Consider the following 23,809-nt stretch of genomic DNA (forward strand, 5'->3'; position numbering starts at 1 on the left):
AAGGCACACTACGTGATGAGAAACGATCAGCTGTTCTCTGCAGCAGTGGACAGCAGCTCTGATGTCTGCTGCACTTATAGAATGTAATTAATATTTTCCTTAATAATCATATTTCACAAACTGGCAACTCATCCAATGCTAGTCAGACTGTCATTCTTTATAAACCCACGTACTGGAGCGACGGATTAACTGTGGTGGTCACAATTAAATATGTGATCTGCACCTCACTACCAGAAACACTGACCAATCAGGGCAGGCTGGGCTTTTTCGGGACATGGAGAGTTTTAGACAGAGGGTGAATATGGGTTTATTCAGACTCACAGTACATTAAAGCACATAAACATGTTCTAGCAGAAACCCAGAACATGAACCTGAAAATGAAGATAATATGGGACCTTTCATAAAAGGCTATGATGTGTCAATTAATAGAGCACTTTTTGAAGAACTGTTGAGGAAGCATCGAAGGACAAGATAAATTACACACACAAACTGAGGTGATGTGATCAGAGTTGGTACTCGGTCTTTGAACTGCCTGGACGAGAACATGGATGTGTAATTTGAACTTGAAAACAATACTGTGAGACAGTCTTAGTACGACAATCTTTATTCACTTTGCACTACCTTTCCACCTGCTGAATAAAAGCAGCACTTTCTCCACCCAGGGATCAACCAGAATGAAACACAACAATCCTCTTGGCAATGCTATATTCACTTTTTACTCAAGTCCTTTACCTCATTATATTGACCACTTTAAAACCTAGTAGAGTGCAGGCTTCTTCCACGATGGATTTAGTCCGCTGTGGTCACGAAGTCGAGCCTTTATGAAAGCGCAGCAAAAGTTTAAGTGCTCTCCTCAGTCTGCAGGCAGCTCATTGACGTCTGTTGTGGCAAGTCCTCTCATCAACCGTAGCAGCAGTCTTATTTCTTACCTGTGCAGGAAATTGGAGAATTAACAGCTCTGCCAGTCAACGAAGAACACAAGACAAGCCCTTTATGACGGGGAACAGAAACCGCTATCCCTGCTCTCTTCAAAACCAGACTCCTTTGACATAAAAAGTATTTTTCAATTAGTTTGTTACAGTAGTTTTGTTAGTTTGTAGCCCTTAAAACACAGAAGTCACAAACTACATGATCGAGGCACCGGCAGAGCAGCAACTCCCACGTTCTGTGAGGAAAAACTACTGGAGTCTGGTGGTTTCGAAGAGAGCACAGATAACGGCTTCTGTTCCTCGTTGTAAAGGGCTTTTTAACAGCAAGGCAAATCAGTAAAAATATTCACTATATACACTTAAACCTAAATATATAGATATTTTATGGGTGTCTAAAGACATTTAGCTGCTCCCCCCGTCCACAGCAGCACATTGGTTAGCTTCCGTGCCTGTCCTCCCATCTGCTTACAGCCACTTTTCCAAACATGTGAACTATCACTTTAATGTTTTATTCTGAGAGGAATAATTCATGTTTGATTTTGTTGAGCGACAAAATGAGACGACATAGAAACCAAAGATCTCTTCACTGGCAATGCCCAGATGTTCTGCTTTAATGAGCATGCTGCAATTTAGTTTTTTTTTTTTTTAATTAACTATTTCAAAAAATCCACTCCACAAATTTCGGTCGACATTTTGGGAAATACTTAGATTAACATACTTTCTGAAGGTTTGTTGGTAAAATTGATACCACTCTCATGTCAGTCTATTAAATACGTCGGTACACGTTTCTTTTTACCTCTTTGATAGAGCCAGGTCAGCGTTATCCTCCGATTTCCAATCTGTATGTTAAGCTAAACTGTTTATGCTTTAAGCTTTTATATTTAGCTTTGAAAACAGGAGAGTGACATCTCATCTGACTCTCAGCAAGAAAGTGAATAAGCGTATTTTCCAGGATGTTCATTTATCAGGGTACAAAAAAATACTGAAACATTGTTATTGGATATGTATTGCAAATCATTGACTGTTTAACACTACCTTCTTAAAGACAGGTTAAACTATCGGACATCTTTAGAGAATTAAAAACAGTCTCGGATTGTGTGGACTCAGTACTGTAGGGTTTCACACATGGAGCCTATAATTCCCCATCACCCCATCCCTCCCTCCCTCCCTCCCCTCAGTCTTTTTCTTTTAACTTTCCTCATGAAAGAGAAATCAGCCACAACTTTCTTACAAGACACACATGGACACACACAGAGATCAGCCAGAAATAAAATGTGCACAAAAACACAAACATGAAGGAGGGAGAGAAAAGGGAGCATTATTCCAAACAAAAACATCAATACTGTGACCACCAGAAACACCACAATAGAACAACAGAAAAGCACGGTGCCTGGACAGACCACAGGGGCTCATGATGTGTGATGTGGCCCAGCGGCAGGCTCTCTCCTTGGGCCCTGAGGAGTGACTGTAGTGGTCTCCCGGGCCAAAGGGGATGACCATGCTGTACTAACTGATTCATCCTTCTGAGTCATGAGGCCATTCAAAGGCCATTTCCAATTCACTGTGGTTTTGGGGTTGATGTGTATTTGTGTGTGTGTGTGTGTTTGTCTACCATGACAAGAAAAGGATGTGATCTCTGAGGAGGACGGCTGGAGGGGTGAGATACTTGATTCTGTTTGGGCCGGTGGTGAAGTTCAGTTCGGAGCAAACAACTGGACCAAGACCACCTGAAAAGGTGGGTCTTCCAGCTGGACTTTGGCGCAGACTTTGTGACAATAGAGATGTGTTTCAATTAGCTCACCTACGATTTCCACCTTCAGTCTTACATTCTCTGAACTCTAATTGATTTCCATGAGGGAGGGTATTCACTTTTCTATTTCAATCACTACCGATCAGAGCCAGAGCCAATAAATACCTGTGACTACTGAAGAGACATTTGTCCCGGGAATTAATTCTGATTGTAACCTTTCCCACTAAAGACAAAAGCTAGATGTTAGTGGGTGTTTTTGTCCAATGGGAAAGAAGCTTAAGTCTGTTTTGTATCGGTTACAGTAAGTCACACCTAAAAGTGTTTATGAAGCCCAGTTCGTCTTCTAGGAGTTTCTGATGGCTTGTGCAACATGTTTTGCAGCCACAGAGGAAATACATTCCTGACAAGCGAAAACATCTCCCATGTGTAAAGCAGAACTGGACCGGGGACCGCATCATCTGCCAAACAGCCAAGTGTGACCAATGTCACAGAATGTCATGATGGGGAGCTTAAAAGGAGCCAGAGGAAACCATTCAGACCCCTCTAAAAGCCTGACAGGAGAGTGAGATCAAGTGTCACCACATAGTGCTAATGACGAAGGAGAACAGTCACTATAACTGTCCAATCAATGCGTTACCAGTCAGTCCGTATGACTTTGTTTGCAGCTCTTGGTTTGTTTATAAAAAGCCAACCAAACTACAGGTATGGAAGTGACCAAAATTATTAAGTGAGTGTTTTAGTCTGTGTCTTTACCATCCTGTCTCATGCTCACCTGGAAGCTTGAGCCACTTTGGCACCTTGCCGGGGTCAGATCTGGTAGGTTTAGCAGCCTGGGTGAGTGCAGACGGCTCTCTCTCATCCTGCATGGACCTGCTGGTGTCCGTCCTCGGCTCTGAAGGAAGCAGTGGCTCCTCAGAGCTAGAGGAGGGCGTCGGGGACCGTAGCATGCAGCTGAGGTGGGATGAAGCGAAACAAAAAAAAAAAAGATTGAAATATTTAAAAAATGTGCCACCAGGAGAGATGCTTTGAAGACAACATCTTGTGTTTTTGTTTTCCTGAGGAGTTCCTGTATCTATTTAAAGCAGCATTTTGCACGAGACATTAAATCACTGGGTGAGATCAAGATCTGAAACAGAGGGGTGATGACCTTGTTAAAGAGGGAAAAGGACAGGTGGGGGTCACTTTTGGGAAATGGGCTCTATCTTTAGCAGGGCTGGGAAATGGTTTATGTGTGCGCAAATGTGTGTGCGTGTGTGGAGGAAATGAGGGCGCATGGGGGCACCTGCTGTTCAGGCAGAACCTCAAAGGGATTCCAATGATGACAGCTTTGTGACAGGAAAATAGGCTGGTTGCTGCGGGATACAAGTGCATTTAAACACACACACACACAAACACACCAACGTACCTTGCAATGGACTCATTTGCTTGCAAGGCGGAGACCGAGGATTTAAGCAGTTCCCTCTTCAAGTAAAAATCTGTGGAGGCAACAAACACACACAGTCACACAATGTAAACTATTGTTTTGTTATATTACATTCCTCAATAATACACCTGTATCTAATTCAAAATCAGCATATGAAAGAAAAGAACCGTTAACCTGTTTTAACGTCGGAGCCGAAGTACACTAGCGCACCAGGAAACAGGTCGGCCTGCAGACGGAGAGGGAGAGGAGGGGAAGTGAACAGAAGCCATCAAAAAAATGTTTGGCACGTTAAAGTTCAATTTCAACAAAATCTAAATTAAACTGCCTCCCTACACGCAAACCATGCGGTGCCACCACATCCAAGCCAGAGTCAAGTTCATTTTGGAAGATGATTCATTGCTCGGGGGATCTGAATCAGTAACCGTGGTTCTTTGAAGCCGACCGCAAAATGAGCGACAATCAAATGGTTAGTGAAAACACTTTCACCCCTGAAGCACAACACTCCTCTCCGGTGAGCATCTTAATGGTTATAATGGACCACTTGCAGGCAGATATTATGCGGAGTACAATTATGGAGGTAGAAACGCAGTCAGTCAGTCAGTCAGACAGGCAGGCAGGCAGGGCACGCGTCTGGGACTCCAATGAGAATTAGACAAACAAAACTAGTTTAAGATAAGCACAGTCTTCTACTCATCAAACACACAAGCAATGGTGGAGAGCATGTTAGCAGAAGTATGAAACTGTTTTCAATGATTAATGATGCACTGGTAAAACCACTTTCAGCTGCTGGTCATCATGTGGCTGCCAGAAGAGACAAACATCTTTATAATGACTCAAGAAAAACACCATGAGAAGTTTCCCTTTTTTTCCAGTTGTGTATGCGTATTATAAAATACTTAATTATTTTAAAGCCAGTAAAAGTCTATGTAAAAGTGATCTTTATTAATTGCTCTTACTATGGTAGATAATACAGGATGAAAATCATTATAACTTTCACCATGCTTTTTGCCGTATTTCTCCTCTTGTTGAGGCGTCTGCGCCTAAATCCCTGTTTAATGACCTTTAACTGTGTATTTGTCTGTGTTTAATTGAAGACCCCATTTGAATGTCATACTTGGTGTCAAAAAAGGCTGGATGTTGAATACTATTTACAGACACTGTGAATTGTTGAAGATGCCCTGATTCTTTGTTACTGTGGAGCCAATTTTCTACATTTTCTACCTGCCATCTTGTACATCTATTATGATCTTGTCCTAATCACAACTGCATCCAAGTTTACAACCGTTCATCCGGAGCTATTTTAACTTTTTGTTGGTTGAGCAGTTAATATCACACCAACTGATGCTTTAGACTGTTGTTAATGTTATGTTGTGTTTTTCTCTATCTCCTGACATTTTACACTGGACAACTATTCATGCAATTGCAGTATCGCATTACAGGATTGACAAGATTATCGCTTTGAAACAAGTAAGCATTAAAAACTAAACTACTACTACGAGGATTATTACCAGTGTAATAATTATTACCTTTCGTTTTCAAGCAACACATGAAGCTAACGTATTTAACTTACACTAGCAAGCTACAGCTAATAAAATCTACCAGAATCATTCGTCATTTCAGATTAAAATCAACATTACTCAAGTTCAGGCCAAACAACAATGATATATAGTATATATTTATATATTTTATGAATGCAATAAACGCAAATTCGGGTATGGGGAAAGTAAAAATGGAATCTGAACTCTTCTATCTGAAATCGAGGACAAACTGCTTTAAAAAAAAAATCAGGAAGAACTTTTAATGGTAAATTTGCCACTTGTGTACACGGTGTACGAGTACGACAATTTTGACAGCTGTAGCAACACCAGCTAAGCGGGCATGTCTTAGCGAACATTCAATGGACGGACAGATCGGACAATGAAAAATAATCGTTTGCTGCAATGCTAGTGCGGTCAGGGAAACATTATCCACGTAGCTTTGTTTCATATCAACAGCTTCAAAAGAGAAGTTAGCATAGCAGTCACTGGGATGAGGCAGGGTTACCCTTCACTGCAAGGTCTCATACACACACTGTCCTTTCTCTCTCTGCCCCCCTCCCTCACTCTCTAGTTGCTAAATTGGGACAATCTGGCCTAATTGTGATTATCACAGCCCTGTGAGCAGGAAACAATGCGTTACAGTGAAACAACGGCATTCTTGCCATCCTGCTCCTCTGGCAGCTGCACTTCCACTTGGGATGAGACGGGGTAACAGGACAAGACCTGTGTTTGTGAGTGAGTGAGTGCGTGAGAGAAAGAGAGACAGTGTAAAAAAAACATACAGGAGAGAGGAATGGAGGGAGGGAGGCAGAACAGATCCTGATGGAAGACAGAGGGAGAGACGGATGAGGGAGGGGACGCCTGGTATCAAAGGGCTTCTGGGTTGGGAAACATTCCTTTCCTGACATGACACAAAGTGATTAAAGTGTGCGTCTGAGAGTGTGCGTGCCTGTCTGTGAGAAAGAGACATATGTGACATGACAAAAAAAAGATTAAAGATTCCTTGTGTGTGTCAAAGATTGATGTATAGACAGCGAAACAGAGCCCGACAATGTGTGTGTGCGCGTGTGATACCAAAGGGATTAAAGATTTTGTTTTTTCGCGCTTTAACGCTTTTAAGTCCATAATGGATAGAGACATGGGGGCGAGGCACAAGAGAGGGTCGGAGAGAGGGACAGTGGTGGCGTTGGACGTGGAGAAGGAAAAGAAAGAGAGAGAGAGAAAGCTGGAGTTGGGGTACAAGAGAGGGACGTGTAGTTGAAAACAGGCAGGTAGAGTTCAGGAAGAAACACAAAGATAAAAAACAAAGAGACGAACAACTTAGATCAGAACGTCATATTTGATTGAGAGATCATGGCGGTAAAAGGGCTTCACACACGCACCGACACACATTTCAAAGTGTGCGTTTGAGGATCGTTATCGTTTGTACCAGTCCCTCTGAGAGCTAAATCTTGTTCATCATCGCAGCACAATATCACTTCAAAAAAAAAACAACTTCCTCTTCCTCCCCTTCGTTCCTCCACCTCGTCTTTCGTCTACTTATGGATGAGTCAGAAGTGTCAGAAGAGGATTTCTAAAACTTTCTAAAATAATGCATCTAAAAATAAAAGTCCATGAGTGCGCCTGGGTACAGACTGATGAACCGTACAAGAGAACAACTTGTTTTTCATTTGTTTCTCTTTCATTATTTGAAGAGCTCTGAACTCAGAGGCAACAAAGCGTCAAGGCTGCCCATTGCTCTGTGTGTGTGTGTGTGTGTGTGTGTGTGTGTGTGTGTGTGTGTGTGTGTGTGTGTGTGTGTGTGTGTGTGTGTGTGTGTGTGTGTGTGTGTGTGTGTGTGTGTGTGTGTGTGTGTGTGTGTGTGTGTGTGTGTGTGTGTGTGTGTGAAGATCAAAGCAAGGCCTGTATTAACCCCATGTGCCAGTCTGGGAAAAATCAAGCCCAGCTGGGGTCAAGGACAGTGGAGAAGGGGGGAACAAGTGTGAGAGAGTGTAGGAGCGAGAGGAGAGGGGGAGAACGGGAATGTGGTGGGGCTTTGAAGAGGAGAGAGGGACCAGCCGATACATTTTACAGTCAGTGTGTGTGTGTGTGTGTGTGTGGGTGTGTGTGTGTGTGTGTGTGTGTGTGTGTGTGTGTGTGTGTGTGTGTCTGTATAGATAGTTTCAAGGATGGGAAGTCTGGGAGTTTTGCAGTTGTTATTTTCTGGAGTTCGACTGTGATGCGGTTCGTCTGAGTCAAATCATTCTGTTTATTATTGTGGTCAAAGGCGTAAAGAGTTACGCGGTAGTTTTAGGGATCTTACCTGAAACAGTGAAGCTGACGGGTCGTCCAGGATGGTTTTTGGGGGTGTGATGACTGAAAGAAAGGTTTAAGCAAAAGCAAAAAAGGTAGAAATTAGAAAATGTACAAGTACAAGTCATTACTGATTCTGAATAAATTTAAAACATAATGAGACCAGTGTTCGCAGAGAGTTTGTTAAAGTTTCTTCTCTTTGAATATGATCAGTACGAGGAAGGTTGAAGTGATTTCCCCACTTCTAAGATATTTAGAGAGCAGGGCGGCCAATGGTTTGTTTGTTTTTTAATAAAATATGACAGTTTGATGATAATAACAAACGAGACACAAAATTGCTGACTTTAAATGAACATTTATTCAACACTGTTATCATCTGCATTGTCTGTTTAGTCTGTGTTTAGTTGTAGGTTATAACTTGAAGCAAACATCGTTTTCAAAGCATTAGGTTCACATGTGAACGGCCACTAAAAAGCTTCAGTTACACTTGCTTACCGTCCCACGACCATCCAAAAATGACAAATCTGATGAATGTTTTATTCATCTGCACTGACGTGGCTGCCCGTGGACTAGGGCTGTACGGTGTGGTTTAAAATTTATATCACGGTTTAATTTGAAGCATAGGCGCTAACGTTATTATATGACGGTATATTTATTTAAAAGTACACGTTTGAGGCCCTCCAAATATTACTCGACAACATTTAAAATTATTATTTTGTGCCTTTTTATTACATAGGACAGACAGGAAATGGGGTGAGAGAGAGGGGGAGACATGCTGCTAAGGTTGGAGTGACAGTTAAAAACAAATACTTCTCTGTCCACTCGCTGTTCAATTGACGGTTTTATGTGTCAACCTTTCACTGAAAGAGACATTGTGATAGTGATTTAACCGGACTGAAAAGACGACTGAAAGGCGATGAAGACAAAAAGTCCATATAGCAGGAGGCTCATGGTGCAAGCCTCCCAGCGTGCCGCTACTTGACGCGCTGTGACAGTTGCACTGAGATGTGAGAGAGGACAGCAGTCAACATCAGCTACTACAACCATGAATTACTTTTTACATATTTTATTTTAGTATAGTTCTGTTCTCCACCCATCTGTTTATACTGTTTATACTGTTCCCATCTGTCTATACTGTTCCCACCTGTTTATACCGTTCACATTATTATATTGTTTATACTATATCGTGTGTTTATTGCTTATATTATACTTTGCTTATTGTATTATATATTATTTTTGCTAAAAATGTACCAAGGGGGAGTAGCACTCGAATTTCGTTGTATGCAAATGCAATGACAATAAAGGCTATTCTATTCTATTCTTTTACTCAAAAGGGCCAGCGAATATTCCCTTGCAGAAGGATTCGCACGCATTGTGTGGTTACGTCAGAGCTGCTCTGACAGTTACACGGTAGAATCCTCGTGAGCGCAGACATCGGACGATGCAGGTTATCTCAAAAGCGCTTTAATCGACCCGATTAATCAGTTAAAACACTTAAACATTTTCATACACCATACAAGTAAACCGTTACAATTTGATTAGCTTTTTGTCATCAAACTACTTCTAATGCACAAACACTAGCTGTAAAATAAATAATTAATGATCAGTTTAAAAAAGGTAATCCTTGGCTTTGAATACAAATGTGGTATTTATTTTCATAGTCTTGGTGGTTATAAATGCTTTTTTCTCATTTTAATGGCTTATATTTGGGGATGCAGCGTTGTGATTAAAAAAAAGTTAAGGCAAACAGGATCTAAAGAAACCTTCAGCTGGGCCAAACTCAGTTGAAAGAGACAAAGTGGTTTAAATAATCTGGCTAAACTGTTGGCTTGTTCACAATTTGTATGATTGTTTGGCCACTTCTGTTTCTTGCTCTGCTGGACTTCACTGGAGCAGTTTCACTGTATTCCCAGATCTCAGCAGTTGGTGAGTCGAGAGCAAAATCAGGCCAAAATCATACGTATCAAAATCAAACCTTCACAAAAGGGGCTCCTGGGTGGATTCATACGCTTGATGCTGCAGTGATTAATTAGTGGGAACATTAAATACTTACACAGGTAGAAACTGAGCTGTGGATCCCCCAAGTGATTCCTCACAAATTGCATCACGGCACCAACTGGACACAAAACAAAGCCAGAACATCAAGTGAAGCATGAAGAAACTTGATCCATCTACACCTTCATCAGTCACTGTGTGGGAGTCTAACTCATTATTCAGATGGAATTCCCCTCAGATGTGTTGTTCTGCTGGTTGTCGTGCTGCTGTTGGGGCTGAGGTGGATCTAATCCCTGGAATTACAGACCTGTCTCATTATTTCTGTCTGTCTGTCACTCTGGTGTGGCTACAGTCATAAATGTGGTGAGGGAGCCGCAAGTAGCTTTAACATTGCAGCCATACCTGTGGCTAGCCAGCTGAAATACCCCCCCCCCCCACACACACACACACATAACCCCCCCCCCCCCCCCCTACCTGTCTCCAGGGGTCTGAAGAAGCCTTGTAGAACATGTCTGTCTGGAAACTGGACCCTCAGGACCACCTGGAGACAAACAGTGGTAGCGGGTTATTCAAAGTCTATATATTATATACAAACACACACATTTAAAAAGTCACGTCTGTCACTTGCGCTTACCTTGGGATATCTTTCCATCTTCTCCTTCATCTGTGCTTCTCTCAGAGATTTAGTCATCAGTGGCGTCTCCTCCAGGATCTTCCTGGAGGAACAAGAGAGAAAGAAACAGACGCAGTCGTAATGAAACAAGCTGTGACATTTAAAAAAAGCACACCATGGAATCAACAAAGATCAGCAGAAAATGTTTCATCTCCTACCCTTTACCCGTGTGTGTGTGTGTGTGTGTGTGTGTGTGTGTGTGTGTGTGTGTGTGTGTGTGAGTGTCAAAAGCAGGGACTAATTGCTGTGGTCGGGTTAATTGCCCCCTTGGTAATTGCAGTCATTGACACGGTAGTAGCGTAGCCATGAGGCAGCCAGCTAAGTCAATGTAGACAGAGATTAAAGGACGTATGCGGTGAGGTCTCAACCTGACGGTGTTTGGCCGATGGCTGGAGGATAAACGTCTACACTAAACAGGTTTACTAATTGCTCCCTGCATGCCATATTTAGAAGCTTTCGTAGTGTGCGTGGTGTCTTATAAATAAGAGAATGTTTGCAAACACACACGATGTCCCAGCAGCTGTGGTCTGCCGCGGCCACATCCAGAGAGCACAGAGTAAACTTGTCCTCATCTGTTTTGAAGAAGCGCTCGTAAATAAATAAAAACTTCAAACTCATAATAAATAAAAGAAAACTTCAAAACGCACGCAGTGATGCCCGGCATTCTCCCTGCCTATGGCCTCTCATCATTGCTATGGTATTCTGCAATTAAGGGTTATACATCGACAAAACACCGCAGGACCAAAATGCCAAACGGACTAATTATCTGTTAAAAACAACAGTGCCGCAACACATCTGATCCAGGCGTGTTTCTGCAGCAACAAGGTATTTATACTAAATATCACACACAGTCCTCTGACCCAGAGTCACCCAACCGCTTCCATTCACTTCCTTCTCTCACCTCTCGCTCTTCAACTGGGCAAAACGCTTGCGCACATCATCCATCGTCACTTCAAAGAACTCGTCGGGCAGATCCTTGTGGTCCTCAGAGTGACGGGACAGTGTGTCCAGGTGGTAGATGAGAATCTCCCGCTCTACTGGCTGCAGAAAGAAAGAGAGAGTGAGTAAGTGAGTGAGTGAGTGAGTGAGTGAGTGAGCCAGTGAGTGAGTGAGTGAGTGAGTGAGCCAGTGAGTGAGCGAGTGAGTGAGCCAGTGAGTGAGCGAGTGAGCCAGTGAGTGAGCGAGTGAGCCAGTGAGTGAGTGAGTGAGTGAGTGAGTGAGTGATCCAGTGAGTGAGCGAGTGAGTGAGCCAGTGAGTGAGCGAGTGAGTGAGGGAGTGAGCCAGTGAGTGAGCCAGTGAGTGAGTGAGTGAGTGAGTGAGTGAGTGAGTGAGCCAGTGAGTAAATGAGTAAATGAGTGAGTGAACCAGTGAGTGAGTGAGTGAGTGAGCCAGTGAGTGAGTGAGTGAGTGAGCCAGTGAGTGAGCGAGTGAGTGAGCGAGTGAGCCAGTGAGTGAGCCAGTGAGTGAGACAGTGAGCCAGTGAGTGAGCCAGTGAGTAAATGAGTGAGTGAACCAGTGAGTGAGTGAGTGAGCCAGTGAGTGAGCGAGTGAGTGAGCCAGTGAGTGAGCGAGTGAGTGAGCGAGTGAGCCAGTGAGTGAGACAGTGAGCCAGTGAGTGAGTGAGTGAGTGAGTGAGTGAGTGAGCCAGTGAGTAAATGAGTGAGTGAACCAGTGAGTGAGTGAGTCAGTGAGTGAGTGAGCCAGTGAGTAAATGAGTGAGTGAACCAGTGAGTGAGTGAGTCAGTGAGTGAGTGAGCCAGTGAGTGAGCCAGTGAGTGAGCCAGTGAGTGAGCCAGTGAGTGAGTGAGCAAGTGAGTAAGTGTACAAAAACAAAACCCAAGGGAAAGTCAGTTTTTGTTATCAAGCCCTACATAGATGAGCTATATGATCCTAATGAGTCCTAAGCTCATTCACTTGAACATCACTCGACTAGGAAAACTGATAAATTCAAACGAAACACTGGTTAAATGAATGGTTTCACCTCCAAGAACTCCTCCTCTTGATCCATGTCCTCGTCTGGCTGATTGGCAGTGTTTTGGTGCTGTGAAAAAAACAGAAAAGGCTGCCAGTTATACTCAAGCAGCGACCTCCAGGAAGCCAATGTGAAGTGCCCAAAACTGCAGTTCCTTGAATGGCCACTTGAGGCTGGCTCTAAACGCGAGTGAGTCCTCATAGATCCCCAAGATGCCCATCTTTACAGCAACATGTTTACAGCATGGTACACAACACAGTTTTAGTCTCGACCAGTCACCTTCCAGATTACACACCAAGTTAATTGGCCTCCACCTGACATCAACTGTAGTCTTTTTTCTTCAAAAGAGCTCCGGGATAAAGTTGTGGATAAGCACAAGTTAGGAGAAGGATATAAAAAAGATTTTGAAGGCTTAAACTCCCTCTGAGTAGAGTATTGTCCAGAAGTGGAGGCATGTGGCTCCACCCAGACCTTTCCTAGATCGCGCCGCCCCTCCAAACTGGATGACCGAGCCAGGAAAAGATTGATCAGGGAAGCTACCAAGAGGCCCATGGGGACCTTGAAGGAGTTACAAGTCTTAATGGCAGAGGTTGGTTGATCTGTGCATGTGACAACAATTTCACAAGTTCTACATGTTTGGCAGGGTGGCAAGAGAGAAGCCTCTCTCTTGAGTCCAAAACACACCATCCCTACAGTGAAGCATGGTAGTGGCAGCATTATGTTGTGGGCTTGTTTCTCTTCAGCAGGGACTGGGCAACTGGTCAGGATTGAAGGGATAATGGATTTTGCCAAGTATACCCAAATTCTTGAGGAAAACCTGCATCCCTTTGTTAGACACTTGAAAATGGGCAGGTTGTTCACCTTCCAGCATGACAACGACCCAAAACACACGTCCATAAAAACAACACATTGGCTAAAGGACAGGAAGGTGAATGTCCTAGAGTGGTCCAGTCAGAGCCCGGACCTGAATCCTACAGAACATCTGTGGATGGACCTGAAGAGTGCAGTCCATCGCCGCTCACCACAGAATCTGACTGAACTCAAACAGTTCTGCAGGAAGAATGGGGAAATATTTCCCAGTCTAGGTGCACAAAGCTGGTAGAGACAAATCCAAACAGACTGATGATGTAATTAAAGCAAAAGGTGCCTTAAATCTGGGGACTCATCACTTTTCCAACACTGCTGCTATTCTAGTTTTTCATTTTTAATTAATTTTATTATTTAAAAAAAAACAAAAAACGATTTCACTTGAATGTTGTAAGGCAGAATGTGTAAATCAACCTGGAAAAGTATTTTTTATGTATTATCATTTCAGGCTGTAAACAAAAAAAAGTGACTATTTCAAATAGGTTTCATACATTTCTATAGGCCCTGTATCTGGGCTTCCTTCATTAGGACTTGACTTGACTTACACTCACCTTGCTGCTGAACCCGTGGCTGGATTTTGCTTTCTTGGCTTTGGGTGATTCTACTGCAGTCACAGTTGACAGAGATGAGGATGACGAGGATGAAGAGAGTGTACGTCCGACGGCCCGTCCCTGGGGACCCCCAAGGCGCTGACCACCTCCAGAGAAGGGAATGAAAGGAGCGGAGGAGGAGGAGGAGGAAGACGATGGGTGAGAGTTCAGTCCTGATGGTCCTGCTTCCTCTCCATCCTCCTCTGGCACGCCTCTCTCGACAGGAGGAACCTTTGGCCGAACTGCATGCTGGGAGTTTGGAACCTCTTCCTGTTGAACAGGAAGTGTGCTGCTTGTGGCAGAGGCGGGACTTGGAGCAGGGTGGGCTTCAATTGGCCTGTCGGGGCTTGACTTTTTAATTGGCACCTTTGTTGTTGGCGTCTCCGGATGTGACGGGGCACGATCAGGCTGAGATGATGGGCTAGGTGTGGTTTCCTTGGCAACTGGTGTGACTGGCATAGCAGCTGTTTCAGTGGCTTCTCCGTCATCTTCCCCTCCTTGTGCTTTGCTCTTTTTGAGTAAAAACCTTTGAATGGAAACAATAGATTTATTATAAAGTCTCACGTTTACATGGTTGATGCTGTTTGTAAAAATTATTGAAATCAGCTTGAACACAAGCAGCCTACCTGACGATAGCATTTCCTCCTGTAAGACCCAGAGACTTCAGAGTGGCCTTTTTGAGTGCTTCTTCCCCACTCACCTACACACACACAAGCACATGCACACGCACGCAGCTTAGTAACTATAACAGTCTTTATTTTCTTGAAAAATTGAGCGTTAAAGGAACATTGCATACCTCATCTCTCATGTAAACACACACAGGGGTGGATCCTGCCTCAGACAGCTCTGACTCACTATGTAGCAACGATAAGAAAAGCAAATAAAAAATTATAGGCATTTTTTATTTGCTTTAACAGTGAAAAACAAAACACAGAAGTGACTTTTCCTTGATCAGGGAAATAAGCCCTGTGATTTTTCAATAAAACCTCATGCGATGCAGTGTGAAGCTTAAAGCATGCGTGCACGACCCTGTGCAGAAACTAATTGAACCATAAATGTTTTACTGTTATTCTCCTCAGTACAACAAAGCTTTCCCCTCTGCTTCACAACAGTCACAGAGCTTTTACACTAATGTTGAGCTAAAATTCATTTTACTTCCATGGAAAAGGATCAGGATATGGAATGATGTCATTTAACAGAGATGAGATGAGGGCTGAACAGATGCATGAGCACCTGGGACCGCACAGCTGGAACTACTGAGTAACAGCTGCATGTGTGTGTGTGTGTGTGAGGTGGTGATGTGTGGGAAAGTTTCAGTAGAGGAGTGGAGAGAAGAAAGGATGTTATCTAACACAGCGCTGGCCTGCGTTCATTCCTCCACAGTGATCACATTTACTTTCCAGCCTAGTGGAAGGTAAAGGCCAACATAAACGGTAACTTGACCATCTCTAGCACCTTCCTACGGCTGTGCAATATCAGTGCTGTATATAGAAGAATATGGGACTGGCACTTCCTGGTCGGTTGGTCGATGTGGTCTTGTCCGTCCAAATTCTAATTGTCGGACAATCGCTGGTGTTATTTTCAGAGGCTGTGTCCAACGAAGTGTTTTATTTCCAGCTAAGAGTGATGGAGCACGCAGTGCAGCAGTTTTTCAGTTGAGACCTCGAGTGAGTCTGGTTGCTATGATACAGAATATCCACGGAAGTCAAAATGTCGACATGGTTGGATACTTGCTTTAGATGAAGCGAGGGCTGATGCAGGGTTTATGTGGCAGTAGTATTAATGTCTCCTCCATAGTTGTTGTTCCGTTCTAGTACGTGTAGAAAGTTACGGTTGGTCTTCTGTGCCCACTGTGATTGGACAGCCGGGTAAGAAGTGACAGTGAAGTTGAAAATTTTTCAACTTGGGGCGACCAGAAAAAAATTCTATGTATCACTAAGTGTAGAATAGATGCCTATGTCTCGTCATACTGCTGCCGTTTGTAGAGCGGCGCCACTCACAAATACGCTGGCCTCAGAAAAAACACCTGGGTGGAAACAGTGCTACCAGGTATAGTGCTCCCAGTGCACTGTGTCCGATTTAGTTCATCTGGAGATAACGTGCAGATTTTTAACTGGTTAAAGAGTTGGTACAGTTTCTGTTGACCAAGATTTTCTGTGGTTGACTGCAGCCCTAGTACAATATGACAAATACATGAAAGGACTCTTGTGTAAACAAAAACCCTGATAACTAATAACTAAGGTTTAGTTGCAGCTTGCTATGCATCATTCATTTTGATTAATTAATTTATTAATATGGACAGAACCATAACATAACATCATATCTTAACTATAGAGTACATTCAGAGTACACAGCTCTGTTTGGTCCTCACAAAGATAGAAGTTAAGAGCGCGCACATACAAACTTTGCACGTGTACATGCTCATACACACACCTGATCTGGGGAAAATGTGTGAGCAGTTCCCAAAGACTCTGTCCACAGGAGAAGGAACCCTGGAGGCGAGAGCCATCCTCCATCTGTAGGGCAATCCGCACCTGAGGGACACGAGAAACACACAGCAAAAGTCCATCATCACGTAACCTCACAGTACATGTAGTATGCAGGTACTAAAGGGAGTTGTGAGATTAATTTAAAGGGTCTGAGGTTTCTTTGCATTTATTATAATAGGAGCGTGTGACAAAGGACCCTTACTGGACCCAATCCCAATCTCTACCCTGAACCCTCACGGTTTTAACTGACATTACCTGGATACTGTTTAGGAATCGGACAGCACTTTGTGGCAACATATCGCGTTACCGTGACAACATGTTACCTTCTACTGTGGGTTTGGGCCTGTACCTTCTGTCAGGCCAAAGAACAATGGAACATCTTGGCTCTTTACATAGTGGAGTCAAATACTCAATTTACTAATTTTTTGTCAAAATAGCAAATTAAATTAAATTAAATTAAAGGAAATGGTTGATGAATAAACAAAGTGTGCTTGCGCTCCTCTGATCTCGTGTTTTTTTAAACCATCTTTAATCCCTGATAATGTTATGTTTCTGTGTAAATGTAATGTGCCAGTCCTACATGTTTACTGTTGTTTTTAACATTTTTTGGCTTCCCCTGGTAACCCTGCAACTTAACATCACAATGCTAGGAATTGTGGGGGATGCTTCGACAGTGGGACAGCCCTTAGCCCTCATAGATTCACACATTCATGGACTCACAGTCTGCGAGAGTATGTCCGATTGTATTGAACCATCAGTTACCAAGATAAAAACTGTTTATTTCTCAGTCTTTTCCTTCATTTATGGAGTCGTCATCTTGTCAGACTTAGACTCCGCCTCATTTCCTCTTATCAAAAAAGGGCATTGATGTGACGTTTGGGGGAGGGAGATACTTCCATCTGGCTGATGTATACCTCCGAGGAGAAGTGAGAGCCAGCGGCTCGTTGTCCCTCAAGAGGCAGCGCCCCTAAAAAATTCACCCCCTCCATCAGTGTTGTCATGGAGATATGACCTAATCATAGAGACTAGAATGTTTTTTTGTACCAGGCCTTTAATAGGTTTAATTATGCTGTGAAAAGGGCCTGTTTAACATTGGGGTCAATGAGAAACTGCTCTATTATGAAACCTGCCCCTAGTGGCCACTCTGTGAACTTGGTGGGCGGGACTTTGATAAGAATGTATGAGGTCATAAATGTCCTTCTACCACTAAGAATGATAAAGGTGAACTTTGTCCCGCCTTAACAGGTGAAACGAAGCTAACAGAAGACTCAGGAAGATGTCAATAGATCACAGTAGACACACCCACACAGTCCTGAGAAGAGATCTAATCAACCAGGTTATCTGAATTCACCTGTGTGGGTGTTTCGACATACAGTGGTCGAAACACGTTAGCAGTTTTAATGATTTAGCAACTATAATAAAGCATATATAATGATTTCCTTCCTCTGTGTCAGTATGGAGTACCTGCCTCTGTCTTTATCTTTTACTCTAAGTTATTTAATAATTTAATTTGCAAAAGTACAAAAGTTGAAATTAAGTGGATGTCAAATGCATCTTATTCTTTCAAGTTGTAGGAATGCGTGACAAAAACTTATCTTAAATGCTGGAAGTACATGCACTATATTAAGTATCAAAATCTCCCTCGGAGGCCATTTGTAAGTTCTTGGCTCAGCAGTCTTGAGACATTTTGTAGGAAGAAAATTCTTTGATAATTGAACTTGATTAAGATGCACATGTGGGTCTACCTCAGTCTGGAAACGAGTAAAAGCAGGCATCAGCACTGTTGTTCTTTCTCCCGGATCATTCTAGGAGTTGTTTATGTTTACTCAACAACCATGTTGTCCAGCACAGAGAGCACGCTGCACATCGGCACACCGGGAGAGATGAAAAGAGCTCTTTGGCTGTTAACGGCCAAACTCAAAACTCTCTCACACACCAGTTTGGCCGGGGTTTAAGTTAGGAGGGCCTGCGTGTGTGTGCGCGTGGGTGTGGTACAAGACTGAGTGTGTGAGTATATAAAATCTGTGAGGTATCAACACTCAACCAGCCATCAAATGAACAAGAACAACAGATCAAACCCAGCCGTGATTTAACTGCTTAGATTATGATGCCATGATGTCATAGGAAACTACAGCTCAGCTACAACAAAGTGTTTTTTTGGATAAAGATCAGAGTGCGATCAGGAACACAGACAAAGAATTTATGAATTTCCAGGTACCGACGATAAAGACCCACACAAAATGCATAAGCTACATGAGCTGACAGAAATTGATTTGGATCTTGGAAACATAATTATGGCTCGGAGAAAAAAATAAATATCTTGATATAGTTTCATGTGATACAATACTGATACCATGTTCCTTTTTTAACATCTCAGGGGGAAAATGATTAAAAAAAAATAAAGAGCAGAGAAATCAAATGAATACCGATGATTCCATACAGGAGTCAAGAGGGCTCACTGATGGGTTTGATGATGAAAATGATGTGAATTAAATGCAATGGTCAGATCTCAACACAACTGAAGACCTGTAGGAGATGACTACCATCATCATCATCATCACAACACTAAATGAGGGAATATGTTTTGGATATCCTCAGACTTGAAGAATCTAAGACCAAGAGCACTGAACCTGAGTGAAACTAAGATTACTATTAATAATTAATATCAATGTTGTCATTCCTCACAAAAAAACATCAACATATAAATAACAAGACTATGTAGAAATGTTGTGCTATTTGATTCAGCCGGTATCACTAGTTGTTCCAACACACATAGAAACCAAAGGTATCGTTAAGACTGGAGATCAGTAATATATATATATATATATATATATATATATATATATATATATATATATATATATATATACACACACACATATATATTAAATCTGTATATGCATCTATGTGGATTTGGGATTTGGGATATGTACTGGCTAGAAATTCACACTCAATCCTTTAAAATTTCCTTAAAGTCAAACAAAAAACTTAAAAAATATTGAAGATATTTCGTACATCAAACAAAATTAACTGTTGTATATTTTAAAAACATATGAAATGTACATTTATTTATGTTTCACACTATATGCATGTAATAAGCTCACATTTTTCTATTTAACTGAATCTGACCTGAGAATAAAGTTGTATACTAGTGCTACCGGTGATACAGAGTAGCAGACAATCATGTCATGTAGCCTAACGTAACGTACTGTACACACTCGCACGCACTGATGACTGTTATTATGTCATTACAATGTGGCCTGCCACCATAGTTTGCTATCTCATGCTGTCTGTCTCTGTCTTTTTCCTTGTCACTCACACACACAGTTTGTTTAAACTAACCTGGTTGTCAGCTACAGCCTGTTTCCTTGTACTTGTCACCATTTCCAGTTTTGCGTTGTTGGGGAGGTTGGCGAACCTCCATGGCAGCGTGAGGTCAACAGCAGTCCTCTGAAACCTGTAAAGGGTTGATGACAGAAAGGCGAGTGAGCATGACGGGGAACTCAAATCCTTCTTATCTCTAATCATTCATTCATCTTCAACCGCTTGTCCCTGTCGGGGTCGCGGGGGGCTGGAGCCGATCCCAGCTGATATGGGGCGTGAGGCGGGGTACACCCTGGACAGGACGCCAGTCTATCGCAGGGCACATAGAGACAGACAACCATTCACACCTACAGGCAATTCAGAGTCATCAATTAACCTAGCACGAGCACGTCTTTGGACTGTGGGAGGAAACCGGAGAACCCGGAAAAAACCCACGCAGACAAGGGGAGAACATGCAAACTCCACACAGAAGGGCCCCAGCCGGGATTCGAATCAGGAACCCTCTCGCTGTGAGGCAACAGTGCTGACCACCACACCATCATAATAAAAATAAACAGCACCATTACATTTGAAAAAATAGCCCTCCTCTAAAGCTACTGAGTTCTCCAGTCATTAAAAAATAAGACGGAGGAAAGTATTTCAATGCATTAAAAGTAAGTCATCCTGATTTTTTTCTTTTGATCACAAGGCAGCTTTGTAGACTCAATCCTCAAAGCAATTTCAGTCAAAAACAACTGGACTGGTTGTTTGTCTAGGAAGACGTTTCACCTCTCATCCAAAAAGCTTCATCAGTTCATGTACGCATCTGACCAGGCTGGGACTGGACAGATGCGTACATGAACTGATGAAGCCTCTTGGATGAGAGGTGAAACGTCTTCTTAGACAAACAACCAGTCCAGTTGCTTTTGACTGAAATTGCTTTGAGGATAACGATGACCTGGACAAATGAGAACATTCACAGGCTTATTGTAGACTCAATGTTTGCCATTAGAAGTATAGAGATTTTATATGATAGTACCAATATAATTAAACCTCAATAAAAACAATGTTACATATGTTTTTCATACCAATATATAAACCTAAGTAGGGACCCTCCCATGAAGCTTACTGGTTAAATATCAGCAGCCATATCCATTCACACTAGGGATAGACCGGCCGATATTTGCGTTTTTTAGGTGTATCGGTATCGGCCGATGTGGGCTGCTGTGTTTGCCGATAGTTTAACATTAGTTATCATCATTGTGTAATTTTTATGATTTAAATTCGATCCCTAATTCACACATCACTGTTAACAACTCAGACAGGACATCTGGCGCACACATAATGACGTGTGGACGTGTGTTTAGATGCAGCCTGGCCTCAGTGTTGTGACAGGCAGCATCTCTCACACACACACACACACGAGCGCACGCACACACAAACACAAACACTCACTCACTCACTTCAGACCGTGGTCGTCAGGGTTAAATCCATGCTTTTTGCACACGTCCTCCAAAACCTGAAGATGACAGACACAGACTGTATAAGCAGAGCTGCCGCCTCATTAACAAAACAAAACAAAACAAAGTGGCTGGATCCGCTCGAGAACAGAAACTGATCTGTCACTGGCTAACCGCCGTTAGCCACACAAGCTAACAGCAGCACACAGTTAGCTCCGGTTTGGAAACAAAACAAACAAACAAACAGACGGTCTGTGTCAGAAAACTCGACGTGTCCTCAGAGCACCGCTTACCTGTAATAACGGTGTGTTTGGAGACACTTTAACGGTCTGTCTCCTCCCGTTAGGGGCGAGCACCGTCACAGCTGTACCGCTGGCTGCCATTGTGTGTCGTGACGTCGCGGTGTTTATTTGAATAAACTTTATTGACACGTTGCTGGGTTTAAAGCGGCAAGTCTCTGGAGCAGTGAACGGAGTTTTGAGTGTGGCTAAAACTTAAAAAACGGTGTACCTCTGTTTTCTTTTTGAGTATTAACCAATGGTTATCGTTAACAGTCCTGTTTTTATGGAAATTATGTTCAACCAAAAAAAAAAACCAATACATATTCTGCAATATATTCCAAATATTAAATAAACTCCATACAAGCCACCACACATGTAGGTGATGCTATGACTCTATCACTTATTGCATCAGTGTAGCGACATTGCATAAAAAATAGAGATGATTGCCAAGTTAAAGAACACACTTTAAAAAACGAGAAGACAAACCTGATGCGGTGCTTCATACAGTACAGCAGGTGTGTTGTATGAAACAACAGGCCTCTTCCTCACATGTCACAGTAGAAAAAGCACAGGTGTAAATGAATCATAATTAAATGAAAGGTGGCTAATTTCCACACAGGTAAGCCAGTTCCAGGGCTCCATCTTGGCATGCTGGCTTGCTTCCTGGGACATTTTAAAAGGCCGTTCCTGCTGCAACAAGTCAAAATGTGTAAATCCTATTCTATGGCTTTTGCACGTGTCAGATCTTGACCCAGTTGAACATGGTTTGGGAAACAAATTGTCAGTCCGCTTTCTCTCAACAATCCTCAAAACAACAAATGAGATAATATTACATATACTGTATGTACACATCATAACATATTTCCATGGGTCCATGTTACATGTGCATGAAAACATGTAGGGGATTGAGAACGGCAGTAAGGAGGCACAGGCACAGTGTCTTTTTTCACGTGTATCTGTCATCTCTTGTGTAATCCTTGACTAGTAAATCCATAATATCCAAATTTTAGAATTGTATTAAAAATGTCAATAAACCTCATGAGGTTCAATCTATTTCTTCCTCTCATTCTTTTGTTTAACAAAAACAGAGTTAGTCTCATATATATGACTATTTGTGAGCATCATTGGAATGATCTATCTATAGACATATATTCCAATGATGGTCGTTTAATTTAACAAATGGATGCTGACATACAAAGAATCAAGGCCATCTTCTCTCAGCAAGAATCCAATTGGATGAAAGCGGGAATCAGACCGACAGAGACACTCGGTGCCAACAGATGGAGAGGTGTGAGGCCAGAGCTTCAGAGGACAAACCACTGACTGGCCACTTCAGCAACATTTACTGAGTCCACCTGGGGAAGAAGAGAGGGAGGGAGAGAGGTGAATACAGTTCTCAGTTCTGGGGGGAAATTGCCACCGTCTGAATAAACAAACAAATAATCTGTTTCCTTCCTCGCTCAGCAGGCAAGAGACTTCAAAACTGCCTGGACAGAGTGCAAAAGCACATTAAGGCATCTGTGTCTTTACACAACAGTTCCACAAAACAAAAGTCTTCAATCACTGGTGAACGAATGGTAAACAAATGCACTTGTTAAAAACAGGATTTCCTCTCGTAAAAAAAACAACAAAACTTTTTAAAGTCATAAAACAAAAATGTAAGCAGTAGATGTTGCTGAACATCAGAAAGATGGATAAACTGACTTTAACAGCTTCAATAGTACAAAGTAGAGCATTTATGACTTGAACCGACATGAAATGATAGATTCAGAGTGGATTTCAAAGAGACCATTGTTGTTGTTTCTTTATGTTTTTTAAAAACGTGCTTTAGTGCCACATGTTTCATGTTTTCACAGCCAGCAGTTTGATGAGACGATCTGAACCCCCGATGAGCTCAAATACAAGGAAAAGCTTTTATTACGCTCATTCAACAAAAATGGTATTAGTTTTGATCAATGCCTGTTACTTTATGTTTGGTGGGTGCCCTAACCCCTCCAGAACTCACCCATCTGATTATATCCATCAGACAACACAAAAGGAAAATACAGGCTTCACATTTGTGGAAGTATTGGACCCTGCATGGTGCGACCCTCTCTCTCTCACACACACACACACACACACACACACACACACACACACACACACACACACACACACACACACACACACACACACACACACACACACACACACACACCAAATTCAAGCACTTCAAAGGCAGTGTAGTTATACGATGAGACGACATC

General features: G+C 42.5%; 1 protein-coding gene across 2 annotated transcripts; it reads right to left on the reverse strand.

Annotated features, from left to right (window-relative positions):
• Positions 1-423: 423 nt before the first annotated feature.
• aspscr1 (ASPSCR1 tether for SLC2A4, UBX domain containing) lies at positions 424-21,678 on the reverse strand. 2 transcript variants are annotated; one of them, XM_083925073.1, is made up of 17 exons: positions 21,576-21,678; positions 21,286-21,341; positions 19,862-19,976; positions 16,464-16,564; positions 14,827-14,884; positions 14,657-14,730; positions 13,992-14,556; positions 12,583-12,642; positions 11,502-11,641; positions 10,562-10,643; positions 10,402-10,468; positions 9,986-10,048; positions 7,943-7,995; positions 4,277-4,328; positions 4,085-4,154; positions 3,452-3,630; positions 424-929 (listed from the first exon to the last, which is right to left on the reverse strand). In XM_083925073.1, exons 1-17 carry the CDS (start codon positions 21,663-21,665, stop codon positions 919-921), a joined length of 1,836 nt encoding a protein of 611 aa, XP_083781199.1. In that variant the 5' UTR covers positions 21,666-21,678; the 3' UTR covers positions 424-918. The 2 variants fall into 2 exon arrangements, with proteins under 2 accessions (XP_083781199.1, XP_083781198.1); XM_083925072.1 differs by having other exon boundaries at positions 13,986-14,556.
• Between the last annotated feature and the right edge of the window lie 2,131 nt (positions 21,679-23,809).

This window comes from Echiichthys vipera (genome assembly GCF_963691815.1).
Source record: "Echiichthys vipera genome assembly, chromosome: 2".
Lineage (NCBI taxonomy): Eukaryota > Metazoa > Chordata > Actinopteri > Perciformes > Trachinidae > Echiichthys > Echiichthys vipera.